This window comes from Aythya fuligula, chromosome 4, assembly GCF_009819795.1.
Source record: "Aythya fuligula isolate bAytFul2 chromosome 4, bAytFul2.pri, whole genome shotgun sequence".
NCBI lineage: Eukaryota > Metazoa > Chordata > Aves > Anseriformes > Anatidae > Aythya > Aythya fuligula.
This window is the reverse complement of record NC_045562.1, coordinates 20,149,833-20,164,804: the sequence shown is the minus strand read 5'-3', so window position 1 is coordinate 20,164,804 and position 14,972 is coordinate 20,149,833. Positions and strand designations below refer to the sequence as shown.

The 14,972-nt window shown below is 43.3% G+C and overlaps 1 protein-coding gene across 2 annotated transcripts in view; it reads left to right on the top strand.

Moving 5' to 3' along the window:
- Positions 1-347: 347 nt before the first annotated feature.
- Positions 348-14,972, top strand: part of SNX25 (sorting nexin 25) — an 83,374-nt gene continuing 68,749 nt past the window's right edge. The window contains exons 1-2 of one of the 2 annotated variants that reach the window (XM_032187012.1): positions 348-365; positions 13,806-13,890. In XM_032187012.1, coding sequence (XP_032042903.1) covers positions 13,869-13,890 — 22 coding nt within the window. In that variant the 5' untranslated portion in view covers positions 348-365; positions 13,806-13,868. Of the gene's footprint in view, positions 366-4,510; positions 4,530-13,805; positions 13,891-14,972 lie in introns of those variants that run through there. The other variant, XM_032187011.1, reaches the window with a different exon arrangement.

Here is a 14,972-nt window from a genome sequence, read left to right as displayed (position 1 = left end):
GGGAGAGGCGGTGCTTGAGGGGGAGGGAAGGGAGCCGAGGGCCGGGAGGGGGCTCTCGGGTTCCTCCCCTCCTTCCTCAGCCCTCCGGGGATGGGGGAGGCGGTTGGGGTGCTCGATGAGGGGATGGTGCCAGCGCTGAGGGGATGGCGCCAACGCTGAGGGGATGGTGCCAACGCTGAGGGGATGGCGCCAACGCTGAGGTGGTGGTGGCTCAGGTTGAGGTGGTGGTGCTCCTGGTTGAGGTGATGAGGTCTCACATGAAGGTGATGGAGACAAATTTGAGGAGCAGATGGAAGTACCCGTTTCTACCAGCAAACGTCCCTCCCTCAAGATTCACCCTCATCTCCACATCCTTGAATTTCACGGTAATTACTGAAGATAAACGGATGAAGCCTTCAGGCAGAGCTTCATTGCTTCTGGCGCTGATGAGCTGGGTGGCAACTACCACTAATGGTCTGCCACTGTAAGTGGTAGTGTCCTGTGTGAGGGTGGGAAAGATTCCAGCTCTTTTGAGGGGGCAGCTGAAATAGCAGACCTTGGTGTGCCTTTAACAGCAGCAATGTGACTTTTTAAGAAAGTAGGAAAGAACCGTGAAAAGAAAGATTCAAAACTAAAACAAACAAACAAAAATGGTCCTGTTATTCATTATGAAAGAGATTTAATGACATGATCATGTTTTTTTTTTGTTTTTTTTTTTTTTTTTTTATTAGCATATTGAATTTTGAGTTGAATCAGGCTGTGCAGCCAAGACAACTGTTGTGTATACGGCCCTATTTAATTTGGCACATGAATATAGACACACACAGAGTATGTGTATGTATGTGCGCATATATACAAACACACATTTTAAAATACATACAGTGAACATGGCAGAGTACTACAAGTACAGAAAGAAAATCTGATAACGTAACTGAATTCCCCTGTGTTAACCAGATTGTATTACTACTGCTACAGTGTTTAATGGAGGTTCTTCAACTCACTTCAATTAACTTTTCATATTTCATGATGTATTTCATTCTCATTTTTCAGGAACCTTGCACTGTTGAAATGTTGAATAATCACAACTGCAGTTGAAGTCAGTGGGAGCTGTATTTGGAAAACACCAAGTACTACAAAACACTGAGCATTCCAAAAATTCTCTCTGTTATCTCACATTACACATTAAGTAGGTACTTTTGCCTTTGTTTTTCCTGTGCATCAGGTTCCTATTTGCAAACAGGCAAAATACACCAATTGTAAAAACGTATAATGAGAATAAATCAGTTAATATTTGTAAAGTACTTGGCCTAACTTACAAATTCTGCAGAAATTCAGTCAACAAAATAAAAAGTGCTCTTCATATGAGAGCAATTCAACTAATTTTCAGTAAGCGAGGAACGGAGCTTATAAGAAAGATAGTATGTGATAGCAGTAAATTGCCAACCTCTACAGCAACATGCTCTGAGGAACCTGTTTTGGCAGGGGGTTGGACCCGATGATCTTTTGAGGTCCCTTCCAACCCCTACAGTTCTGTGATTCTGTGTGATTCTGTGATTTGAACCAGAAAGTCCCACAAAAGACTAAGCAAATGAAAGAAAGCCTTTGCTATAGCATTAAGCTTGTCTAAACATTTTGAAGGTGCAAATTTATAAAAGTTAAAAGTTTGCAGTACTGTGAAGTTAAAAGTTGCAAGACTGTCACTCTAAGGAGAGATACAAAATTGACTGTATCTCAGTTTTGGGGCTTGGTATAGGATATGTTATAAACAAGTTAATTATACTCTTTGCTCAAAGGAGAAAAGTGAAGATGCTGACTCTTCACCTAAATTAGACATAATTTCTGTTTTAAAATGAGATAAACTCTTCTCTTTGTAGGAAATATATTTGCTGTAATGCTTGAAAAAGGTAGAGTTTGAATAGCTTATCTCACAAACTAATTCCATGAAGGATTGAAATAGTTATAGAAAGATAATAACATAATCCCCAGTCCAAAAAAAACACTTCTGAAGTCCTTTTTATATTCTACAGAAACATATTTTATAAAGTACAAAACGGGGAATTCAAATAACACTGAATTGAACTTGAAAATTGCCACTGACTTGCATGGAGCTAGGACATCATCTAAAATATTAGGAACTGTATGTCAGGTTGGAAAGTCATAGAATCTTATTAAAAACTAAAAGAAAAACAATCAAAGCTCCCTCTAGCTCTATGGATATACACTTGAACTGATTTAGATATATCTAATTCAGGGTATGATGTGTAAATCCTGACTAAAATTGGTAGGATTACTCATTCAGACAAGAACTGTTTTTGTGCGTAAGCACTGCAGGACTAAACCTTCATTGTAGTTAGGTTTATTTTTTATCTTCCTCTCCACTTCTGAGAATTAATACTCTAATGAGAAAATAATCTCTGTTTACACAGAACTAACAGTATTACAAGCTCTGCTTCAGGTTAATTTAAAAATTTAATTCCCTTAAGTAGTTTTGACAGAGGCCCAGGCAGTTTCCTGAATGCATTTGCTGTAGAAGGCCTCTCCACACTCTGTCTTGTTTCTTGTGTGGCTCTTGAGATCCCAGAATAGATGTTGAATGCAGTCCAGAGCCTCATATTTTCTGAACTCTGAGGAATTAAGTGTGTGCTGGGAGTTGGATCTCTGCTTTTTGTTTTCTACCTGATGAGAGTAAAATAACATTACAGGAAACCTTCTGGCATGTTGGGCCTTCTCCAAAAGCTCTTGGCCTCTGCAAGAATCTCGCTGTTGGCCATAATGACCAGAGATATTGAAAGAACCTTGTACGTCAAGCCCTTTGGTGCAGCATCGGGATGCTTTGGCACTGTCATTGCAGTAGTGTTTTCACTTTCTGCATATGCTGATTTTCACCTTTAATCACATTAGACACATTACTCAAGTAATCACTTTTGGACACCCTGGATGGTTTGAGCTAGTGCTTAAATGAGCTTTGTGCAATTTAATATCCACTAAATAGAATAAACCATACAATAAAACTATATCTAAGCTACCATAAAAGATCAGCTTAAGGAGCAGAGTCTCTTTTGGTCAGTGACTGAAATGGGGGCTGAAATCGCCACAAAACTACTTCACTATTTTGAGAGGAAATAGATTTCAGTGCAAAACTTTAAAAGGAAAAGACACGTATGTATGGAGACAATCTGATACACAAGTCAGGCTGTTCTGTGGGTTAGGTTAGAACTAGCTTAAAAAATACTGTGCGTTGTCCTTGCTTCCATTACAGTTCTGCGCCACCAACTGAGCCCTAAACGATCTCTGGAGAGCAATGTTAGGGCTGTAGCTGAATATGCCAGCTCCTGGCCTTGACTTGTGCAATATCTCAGAAGCGCTGGAAAATTCAGAGCTTAGTTTTAAAGTGGTTGCTTGCGCTCTTGAGATTACAGAGAGATCCAAGCATTCACGAGATTAGGGCTTTGGCGTTCACCCTTTTTTTTTTTTTTTCATAGGAATTGTAGCATTAATCTTACAGCAGCGAATGCTGAATGGGAATAACTCGGGGTGTCTCCAACCTCAGCAGGGTAACCGTGTGGAACATGGCAAAGCTTTTGCCCCCCTCAGGACTTGTTAGGACCAGGTGCCGCGCTACGGATCACCGGCGGCAGGGCAGCGGTGGGCATCCCTTGGGGCCGGTTAGTGAGGTCGCTGTCGTCCCCTTTCCCCGCTCCACCACCTCTTTACCCCCAAAACCCCGCTGTTTAGGCTGAGGGGCCGAGCGCAGGCTGGCTGCGGAGGGGCTGCGGGTGCCGCCCGTCTCCTCCCGGCCTGCGCGGGGCCTCCCGGCCGGCCCCGGCCCCAGCCGCGGCCCCGCCTCCGCCTCCTCCCCGCGCCGGGGCTGCCTCCAGGAAGCGGCCGAGCCGCCCCGCGCCGAGCCCAGCCGAGCCGAGCCGCGCCGCGCCGCCGCCGGGCATGAGCTCCGGCTCCCCCGGCGGCCGCAGCGGTGCCAGTGGCGGCGGGCGGCGGAGACCGAAGGGGAGGCGGCGGCGGAGGAGGCGGAGGAGGAGGAGGAGAGGGGCCCCGGCAGCGGCCGCCTCGGCGGGGGGCTGCGGCGGCTAGCGGGAGATGCGCTGCGAGCCCGCGGCGCCCCGAGCAGCATGTTCCCCGCCGCCGACAGCGCTAGCGGCACGGCCGGCCAGCCCGAGGCAACGGGGGGCGCCGCCAGCGCCGCCGCCGCCGCTCCCCCTCCGTGCTCGCACGGCAGCCGCAGCGGCGACGACGAGGAGGAGGAGGAGGAGGCGGCCGAAGACGAAGAGGACGGGGAGCGCGGCGCGCCCCGCGTGGTGCTGGCGGCGGGGCTGGCGCTGCTGGCCGCCTCCGTCGCCTACCTGGGCCGGCAGGAGGAGGCGGGGGGCCGCGGGCCGCTCTGCCTGGCTCTGCCGCTGCTCCGCCTCGCCCTCTACGCGGGCTGCGCCGCCGCCGCCGCCGCGCTGGGCGCCCTGCTCGGCCTGCTCGGCCGCCGCCGCCGCCGCCTGCCCCCGGCCGCCCGCCCCGCTGCTCCCCGGCCGCGGCTGCCGGCGGTAAGTGGCGCCCCGGGACCCCCCCCCCCGCCTCGGGGCTGTGCGAGGGGACGCCCCGCAGCCTGTCAGGGTGCGGGTGGCACAAGGGTTGGGGAGTCCTGGTAGAGGAGCGAGCCGAAGTAACTTGGTTGCCATCCGCTCCGGTCGCTCCAGAGCTGTTCCTAAGCCAGGCTTGGAAAGCTGCTGCTGCTGGGAACGGGGATCTCCAGCTCTGCACACCGGTGGCAGGGATGTGGTGTTGGACACCGTGGATCGGTGCCCCTGTCTGCTCCCCGGTGAGCTCAGACCTCGGTGGGGTGTTAGCAGGTGAGGTGCTCGGCAGCAGAGAGCAGCACCCAAGCTCTGTGTCGCTTTGACAGCATCACACGGGGTATCTGAGAGCGCTTTGGGAGGACAAACAGGCATGGTTTGTGCCACCTCGCCGTACAGCCTAGCTGCGTCTCGTTACACCTGGTCCGTGCCTTGTTCTTGTCAGCAGCAGGTAAATAACTTGTGCTGTCGCTTGTCTTCGTCTGCAGCCGAAGTTGCAGAAAGCACGGGGTGCTGACAGGGCAGAGGACCTGTCAGGCATCATTCACCAATGTAGTGGGCTGTCTTGCCAATCAGCTCAGCTAACGAGCTGCAGCCCTGCTTTATTTTTCCCTCCTTTAACCCGTGGAGGGAAGGGGACTGTGCTTGTGAGTACGTTTTTCCAGGCCCGTGTTTAAGGGAAGCTGGCAGAACACTGTTGTCTGTAGACAGGTTGGTTTGGCTGGGGGTTGGTGGCTTCAGCAAGTAATACAACATGCAGAGGGGTGTCTACAATCCAGTTGTGGCAGTGGGCACATGTTATACTGGTTTTGGCCTCAGGGTAGGAGATTAGGAGGCAAATGAACGGGAGAAGAAGAAAAATTAGAAGATGTTATGCAGAAAGTCAGCAAATGATAGGCAGAAGGTACCTGTCCTGTATGTAGTGTTAAGCAAGCACAGCAAAGGATGGTTCTGCTGGTTTTTGTTGTAGCGATGCGTATGAAGTTCCTAAGGAGTCCTGGTTAGTAAGGGATGGTTTGGTTTTGCATTTTACCGTTCAGCTGCCTTATAAGGGAAAAATGCATCGCTAATAAATCTCTTCAGATCTGTAGATTTGCATACTTAAGCAGTAGTGCTATAGTTCCAGTGACACTTATGTGCTGGCATCCTTTTCTGAACATCTGTGTGTGTATTAAGTCACTTCTAAGAGAACAAATGCTATATGTACTGCAAAGAACCTTTCCATAAACTCAATAACTGAAATCTCCCCACTGCTGCAATGAGGAGCAACCTGGCAGATTTGTGAAAACAAACAGTGAAAAATCAGTTTAATTTGGGAAGCCCAGCATTGAAGGAAAAAAAATAAAAAATAAAAAATAATTGAATTTATAGCTCTTCTCTTTGTGAAAAACACAGTGGCTGAGCCCACTGAACAGGAGGGAAAGTAGAAATGTCCAGAGACAAATGCAGTCATTTCGATGAGTGTGCCCTCTGTGAATGTTGTTTTTGTGGTCTGTTTCTGCCTGTTTCTCATTGTTTTCCTCTGCCTGTGCCCATCCATTGGATTCGCCTGTATAGGTAGTGCACGCCTGCTCTTGTTTTGCATGGTCTAGTATGCGGTGTTTGGATCTGTTGGAGCTCTGTGGGGTGTGTTGGTTATTTCAGAAAAGAATTGCAATCTTGTGTTTGAAAGTCCCTGCCAAAGCAGCAGTACCAACTCCAGGCCTCCTTCTGGGATTGTTTATTTACTCTCCCTCTGATCCAGTTAAAAACTTTTCTTTCTTCCTTCCTTGCACTGTTATCAAAATTTAATCTGGTTGTATGAAAGGAAGGGATTGTCTAAAAAGGAGTGAGGTATTTTACCCTTTCTTTTCAAAAGCTATAGTTCCAGGCGTCTTGCTTGGGTTTCTCATGGCTTCAGTTTACAGTTTTGTTTTTATATATATTTATATGTACGTATTTTTTTTTTTTTTTTTTTTTGACACAAAATGGCTTAAAGTCTCCTAAGCTCCTTGAAGTACTTCTTCTGAACATCATTTTGTGTATGTTCAGCAATTTTCCTGATTGGTGCTTCAGCAACATGTAGGTCGAGAAAATAACAATGTCTGGATAAGCAGCATATAGAAATGTAGGCCATCCACTAAGGTTTTTATTTGCAAGTATCTGTTGTACATTTAATTAAAAAAAAAAAAGTAGGTTAATCTTTTTATTATACATCCCATTCTTCTTCTGCCTTCTTATTACCATTCAGTTGTTACTTTCCCATTGTCATGGGGCCTTATGATGCTGTATTGTCTCTTCTGGGAGCTGGTAGCAGGAAGACAGTGAAGCTAGAATTCCTTCAACCTTATCACATCTTTCGTCCTTCAAGAGTAGGAAAGAACCCTACGTTGGTGTAACACTTTTTGTGTGTGTGTTTTACAGATACAATCTTCTTTTGCATTTGTTATATGTATGTGAGCTCGAGGCAGATATGCTCATTTATCATTCTTTGAACGATTTTCATACTGGGGTTAACATATGAGGGGAAAAAAAGCATACGGCAATAAATATTTACTCTAGTGGGAGTCAGGCTCAGCTCTTGGAAAGTGAGTGGGAGTACTCAATCAACTTCAAAGGGACTCGGATCGAGCTCTTCACGCTGTGCTGAAAAATCAGAGTTTTTTTTTTTTGTTAAGTTCTCTATTCTACAGGTACTTACAGTGCGAGTTTAGCGCTGTTGAATTTCATGAATCTGTTCATGCCAGTGAATAATGCAGGTGAGGAAAGGCAACACTGCAAGTCTGGACTTAGCAATGTGAAGTGTATTCCTTTTTTCATCGTGTTTGAATTTGCTTCTAGTGAAACCCATCCTTCCAAATACGAAGCTTTGCCTTGTCCTAAATATTGTTTTTCCCCTTTGAGACTTGAAAGATTAAGACTTCTGTTAAAATTGGGTATCTCAGTAAGGGCATTTGAAACCTGCTGAGAACTGCAAAGAAAGGGATGCATTTATATCCTCACAATGAAGTGCGTTTTCAACGTAGTCTATCTCTGTGTGAGAGCTCTGATCTCAAGGTATAGCTGGGCAGTGCTCTAGGTTCCCCAAAAAGCTTGTTTTTCCCCTGTATTCTTTTAATATTTTTACATGAAAGAGAATGGAAGAGAGATGTACAGTCAAATTATAATTTTAGTTATTCATTCACATACCTACAGGAGTTAATAATATTGGCAAGTAGTTCCTATTCATACTTAAACAATAACAATCAAATGACACTGTGAAATTGTACATTACGTTATTGGATATTTTTCGGCACTGTTCAGGAGCCATTCTAGGACCAGATGATTTGTGGCAGAGGAGGACAGTGAGATGCAAGACAGCAAAAAGGCATGGCAAACCAATAGCACTTCAGTTAAAATGTGTAAGTCCCAAAGGAGATTTTCACCTCTCAAGTGCAAGCAGATGTGCTAACACCAAAGATTGCTCTGGAGGGGATTTGTTACATGCCACCTTTTTTAATTCAAGCTCATTCCCTGCACTGCTGTCAGTTTGTGTAGTTCTAGAGGGGAGATGGCTTTGACTTCCCTGAAGAGTCACGTTAACTGTGGCAGTGGGAAGGAGAACACGTTTTCCCACATTTCCAGTGTAAGTTGTGATTTCACCAAAAAAACTGGCAGGACAGAGTTTTCTTTGCAGCATTTTGACTCTGATTCAAAGCAAAGTCTCTAAGTAACGTGGTTGGTTTATCAACTGCATTTAAGTAATGCAAACAACAAGGAGTTCTTTATTAGATTCAGGTGCTGCATTATAAATGCAGATTAAATGAATGATACTCTCTATAGAGAATGAGCCACCTGGTTTGCCTCACAGCAATAACAGAAAATAAACAAATGCTGCTGGCTTTTGTTTTGTTTTCAGCAAAAAGCTCAGTGACTCTAATGTCCTGCTTTTAGTTCCTGTGAGTGCTGATGGTTCCGAGTGTTTCTCTAAAATTCAGCTCCTAACGTATTTGATTACTCTTCTTTGATGCTGTTTAGTAGCTCTGCATTTTTTGAAATGTTTTGCTCTTGAGTTTTGGCCACTTAGGGGGATTTCTGTAACAATGTTTTATGTTTCTAAAGGCTTGTTCCATCACTGAATGTGGATTTTTCTTGAATCTGGCATTAAAATGAAGATGCAGGTAAACCATTCCTCTTTAGGTCGGGTAATCACTGAAACCTCTGTGTTCTGGAAGATAGGACTGTTTTCATTTATACAGATAGGACTGTTTTCATTTATACCACAGAAGAATGAATAGTGAGATGATGGGACATGGTCTGTTTATGGTCTGCTCTTTTCTAGGAACATAAGGGAGGCAGAGTGTTGCATCATGACTGGAGTAGTATTCACTACCGTAAGGAAACATCTGTCAGGCTCACTTGAAGCTGAACTGATGGAGAATTAAGTAAAGTATTATCTGAAGCTGTAATTCTCTATCATAGAAGTCCAGTCTGATGTTGATGTATGTTATACAAAGAGAAGAAGGTTAATGGGGTAGTGGGCGATGGAGCAAGCAGTGATGAGTAATTGGAGAGTTCTTGTCTGCTGCAGTAGATGTAGTCCTTGCCTCGTAGAGCACAGATTAAACATGTGCAGCATGTTGTGTGGTCTGTCCTGAGTGCTGTTTTAGTTTTGTTGTAATTGATTTAATGTAATAGAAATAATTGCTAATTTTTCTCTGCTTCTGGCTTTAATTCCACAGCAGAGTAAGGAAGTGTGTGGCTTGCCTGTGCCGTGTGTCTGTCTGTCGTGGTTTAAGGATTGCGTTTCATGCCTGACTGTTGGAGGTTGATATAGTGCAAGGTGTTTCTGTCTTCCCTCTGAATAACCATTTATGTAGGGTACTTGTTGAAATACCTTCTTAATTATTATTTTTCCTTTTGAAGGCAGTGTTAAATTACTTAAATTGTTTTAAACCTATAAATGACATTATTTTTGCTTCTCTAGGAGGCGAAGCCCAAAAACTTGTCTTAAGTTCAATGCCAGTCTTGTTTTTCTTTTTTTTCTTTTTTTTTTTTTTTTTTTTTTTTTAAATTTTCCTGGGCCTTTCAAACTTTTGTCTGCATCTTAAATCATTCTCAAAAGTATCAAACAATGAGCATTATTCAGAAGTCTCCAGGAAATACACACATCCTATTTTTTTTTTTTTTTCTCTCCAGGCCATAAACAAAGGCAAGTTCAGGGAAAACTTAAACTGCACCAGGAAGCAGCCGTCCCTACTTGTTAGCAACTTCATTCTTTGTGTGTTCTTTCCAAATGTGTTCCCCCCAGCTTGTAAGTCATTTTGTCAAATCTGAAGTAAATTTCAGGCTGGTTTCTCTCATTCCTCTTTGTCAGTAACCTCAGTAACCAAAACTGGGCTCTACTCCTACAAGTCAGAAGCAGTGGGAACATACTGGGTTTTAAGGAACAGCTAAGCTAGAGTTTTGGACTAAGTTAAATCCATTTATGAACATGTTTGGTTCAGTAAGGGTTATGCCAACTGCTTCATGAAATGTAGCACTGTTTTCTTGTAGATGAGTGGCATGAAGAAAAATGTGAAAGCATCCAAGTCGAGGCTTTCTAGCTGAACCTGTTCTCTGCAAGATGAGACATCTGCATGCGTTCTCCCATCTGACTTGAGACGGGTGGGAAGAAAACCTTCCAGTGAAATCTGCTGGATTTTTCATTCTCTCAGTTGATAAAGCTGAGTTTGGAATGTGAATTTTCTGAAAGCCTTCTGTTATCATAGGTGCTGTAAACCCGTGTTAGCAAGCTGTCACTGTGGTTTTTAAGGTGGCTGTTGCCATATGTTGTCCAACTCAGGTGTGACTGTTTATTTAGCTGATTCATCTTTATTCTCACAGACACAGAATTTTTGAAAAACAGTGCTAAGCTATTAAGTTTTAATAGATTTTGCTAAATGCAAGTTGCTAAGACTGAAAGAAAAAACAGGTTTGATCGGCTGTTTTAGAGAAGGCAATTCAAGATCTGGTCCGTTCTCAGGTGTGAAATTAAGTTCACAGATCTGACGGATCATCCTGAATCACAGAATAATTCAGGTTGGAAGGAACCTCAGGAAGTCACCTAATCCAATCTCCTCGAAGTAGGTCCAACTAGGAGAGGTTGCTCAGTGCCTTGTCCTTTTCAGTCTTGAATATCTCCAGGGATGGGAGGTTCCACGGCCTTCCAGGCCTTCTGTTCTGGTATTTACCAGCCTTGTGATTGAAGTAATTTTACCTTATATTTGATTGGAATTTCCCATGTCACAGCCTCTGTCCTTTGCCCCTTGTCCTATACAGCTGTAAAAAAAGTGTGGCTCCTTCTCTTTAACCTCATCTAGTCGTTGGTGACAGCAGTAGGTCTCCCTTTAACTTGTTCTTCTTAAGCCTGAACAAACCCAACCAGCCTCACTTCAGTGCGTTTAAATGCTTGAGTTTATTGACACATTTGATTCTTACCTGTCTTGGAAAATTTACTTTTAAACAAAGTCGAAGATAGGTTTCTTTCTTGCTCGGTAATTTTCTCTGACTGTTCATGCGAGTGTTCTCAGTATCTGTAATGGTATGGGAAATTTCTCAGAAAAGCCAATATACCATGCATCTTTTTTTTTATTCAGTAGTTACATTTGCGTAACTGCAAAATCACCACTGCTAATGGTCATTTGCTTCTTACCTTTAAATTTCTTTTTAATAATTTGTCTTGAACTTTCTCGTTTTAAACAATGCTGTTAGCAGCTTCTCCTTTAAAATAAATAGTGCCTTTTAGAAATCAGATGTATCAGCTGTAAAGAGCACTGCCGATTAAATACTCTAGCAAATTGAAACTTGGGTTTGTATCTTAGTGAAGTTCTTCCTGCTAAATACTGAGGCAATGGTTGCCTTTTGTTCTCAATCTGAGTGTTCAAGACTGAAATGTTAAAAAATCAAGTGATGTAGGAAGCCTGCATTGGGGAATTGTGTATGTTGCTCCATGCTGTTGCGTTGTGGAATGAGCTAGTTACAATTGTGGATCCACTCTTAAAACATTTGAAAACCTTTGTTGTGTTTTCTTTCTCTGCTGTAGAGAAGTCCTGAATTGAGAGGTTGGTGAGGAGACAAAAGTAGAGCTCAGCATTTATAATTTTCTTATCTCAGCTGGTGTTCTGAAACTAGTTTTGAAGTGAGTAATCTGGCTAGTGCCTCACAAGTGTACTTACTGATGCTGCAGACTGGAAAAAACACTGCAAGCTGTGCACAAAGGGGGAGCGTTGATGTCTAAGTTGGGGGTTTGGGGGTGCTGACCTCTGTGCAGTTAGGGCTCAGGTTAGCAGAAAGGTTAATCCTGCAGCGTACCCAAGCTAGTGTAAGTATTAGAGAAGATTGAGTATGCTCAGCATTTAGCTTCAGTCTGGGTTGTGGCCTCATGCTTAGGAGCTAGATTTACGGAAAGACCTGAACACCTTTGCTTAGCAGAGCTCTCTGAATCCCTTTTTCTTTTTCCTTTTTCTTTCCTTTGCCCCCCAGAATGTATTAGGGATGTTTAAAGTATCTGCGAGTCTCTCCCTTCTCTTTTAAATTTGTGTGGTTATGAATCATCTTACATCCTGCTGCAAATAAAGGAGAGAAATCTTGAAGCGCTTGTATGACTAGCAGTAAATCAGCTTGGTGTGGAGGAAGAATGATAAAATAAGTCAGATGTGATGTGTTGGAGCCTTACAAACACTGCTCCTGGTTGTTCTTTCCAGACATCAAAATATCTGTGGGGACCATTTAGGTGGGTACAGCTTCAGCTCTTACTACCAGCATCGTGTTCAGGTAAAAGGGGGCCGTGGAGATCTGGTGGTTCATTAATTGGATAGTCCTCTCCATGTTAAACAGTTATTTGCATTGAAACAGTAGTTAAGGAGGCGTGAGAAGGGCTGCGTGTGGAGGCATGCTGAAGTCTTGCTGCTCTTGCCATTGGTACTCTTGTCAAGAGGGGAGAAAAATGGCTATGAGATGGCAGCAGTGACTGGAAGAAGCCTAGAGGGTGTTTTTTGGCTCACCCAGATGCTGGAAGAAATTAACTGTGGGTGGAAGGAGGACTCTGGCAGCCTGGAAAGTGTCTGTGGGAATGGTGTGTGTTAGGTGCGAGAGTCTCTGAACAGCTTCATTTTGTTGTTGTGCTGAGACCCCTTCACCTGTGGCTCTTTAGATGTGTTTTATACCAGACTGTGTGCATCCAGCTGCTGTAGAAGAACATTACACCAAAATACACTGAGTAGTAAACTGCAAACCAGCTGAAATAATGGCACCATGCCTTTAAAAACAAGTAAGGGTGTTTTTACTTAACCCCTCCATGAAGTTTTTACTGCTTTCCTATTCTCTGCTTGGTGGATGTTGGAGTCATTGGTCACTTTGGAAGTGCCATCTCCTCGCAGTGGAGCTGTGCTCTTCTTTTTTCTGTGTAAGAAATGAATTGGTATAGCCGGACAGCTGCCTCTTAACGCTCCTTCCCAAATTGTCTGCCACCACTAATTTTAGTTAGTTACATCTCTGAGTCTGACTTCCCATCAAGAGGAGTGAAATAAGCTGAGTGGCAGCAGGGACAGATTTCTATTTCTGATGTTAATTATACCCCTTTCTATACAGGGACAGCATGGATCACAGAATTCTGTCTACACCCTGAAAAATGTTTCCTCGTCCACCCACCTGTTTAGACACTAATGCTTCAAAATAGACAAATGTTTGTATTGTACATCAGCTTAAAATGCAGTGGCCAGACATGTTTTTGAAGGAAGAAGCCCAAAAGAATGCAATTTAAAATTACTGTAAGAGACCTAATGGCTTCAATTTTATTTTAAAAGTGGTTTCTGGGGCTAAATGAAAGCCCATCATGGCAGTAGGCTGTAAACATTTTTATCTGCTATTGACGTCTCTCTCTGACATCTTCCAAAGGTGTGAAAGTACCGAGTGTAGGATTTTCAGCTGTTCTATTAAATTCATGTCCTGTGCTCACTTGCATTGAGTTTCAAATGGATGCAGTTCCCTTCCACAAACAAAGCAACCTGAAGATAATCCGGCAAGTCGTAGAACGTGCAATACCCAACAGTGGGCATCCGTGTATGCTTAGTGTACAATGTATGGTGTATGTATAGAAAACTGACACTCGAGTGTTTTAATCATTTGGAGTGCCAATATCTATATTAAAAATACAAATAACACACTCTTACCACCTTGCATTCCAGTTCTATTTTTGTCATTCTTGATTTATTCCTTCTTCTTATGAATGTTCTCTTTGAATTTCAGAGTAATTGGCCTGGGAGCTGCCACGATTCTGTTCCGTCAAGGAGAGTAGTCATTTCTCACAACATGGATAAAGCACTGAAAGAAGGTGAGTCTTACATTGCACAAAGGAGCATAAGATCCTGTGTATCTCTTGTGTTCTTACCAAACTATGGCTGCAGAATATGCCAGGATTTTAGAATGTGACCCTGGATTCTTATTCGTTGATTAAAGCATAAATAAATAAAATCAAGGCTTGGTCTTGCCAAGAGATCTAATGCAGTAAGTAACACTATGTCAATTAAACTGCAAAAACATCTTGTTATTTTAGCTTCGGGTTTTCACAGAAATATGTGGGAATTATGTGAAAATTGAGTCCTTTGTACACAAAACAAGAAAACAACGTTTCAAAGATTCGACCAGGTGTCTCTGAACTGATAAAATTTAGACACTTGTAATCGGTCTTCCCATTTAGTCAAATTCTTGTCATGAAAACTGAATCTGAAATGATCATCTGTACTTTTGGCTGCTATGGTATATGAAATCTGTGGCTCACCAGTGCAATCATTGGCTTTAGCTTGTGAAATGTGAATTATGGATTGTATGAATTCAAAGTAGTTTGTTTATAATTTTTTTTAAGAAGGAACTGCAACTTCCACATGTGTTTCTCAACATGTTTATCAGCACAGAATCAGAGGTAGAGGGGCTATTTAGAGAGAGACCAGAGGCACTGTGGGTTGCTGGGGGGGAAGGCATTTTGTTACACTTTCCTCCTGCTGCTTGCATAGAAGAGAAACAGCTTCTGCATTTTTGACAACATGGCAGCTGCTGTCATCTGAGGTTATTTATTCATTAGGTTGTTCAATTGGGTTCATAAGTCCATCCTTACTCCGTAAAGCTGCAAGTAAATTAACAATATACTTGTGATTCAGTTTTCAGTGTTGAGGCGCTGCTGTTGTGACAACTCACTTAACTGCTATTTCTTTTCAGAACATCTCTTACCTTCCTCTCATGCTCTGAATTTTGGAGAGCAAACTTGTCAGATTGGTTGTACTTCTTCCAGGCCTCGTTAAATGACTAATAAAACCAGCTTGTTCTGTTATGCAGTTTAACAAGGATGAGACTTTTCAGTCTACCACAAGTAGATTAAAGCAAGCTCTTTTTCCCCCCAAAGTGTTCAAGTCAGCTTAA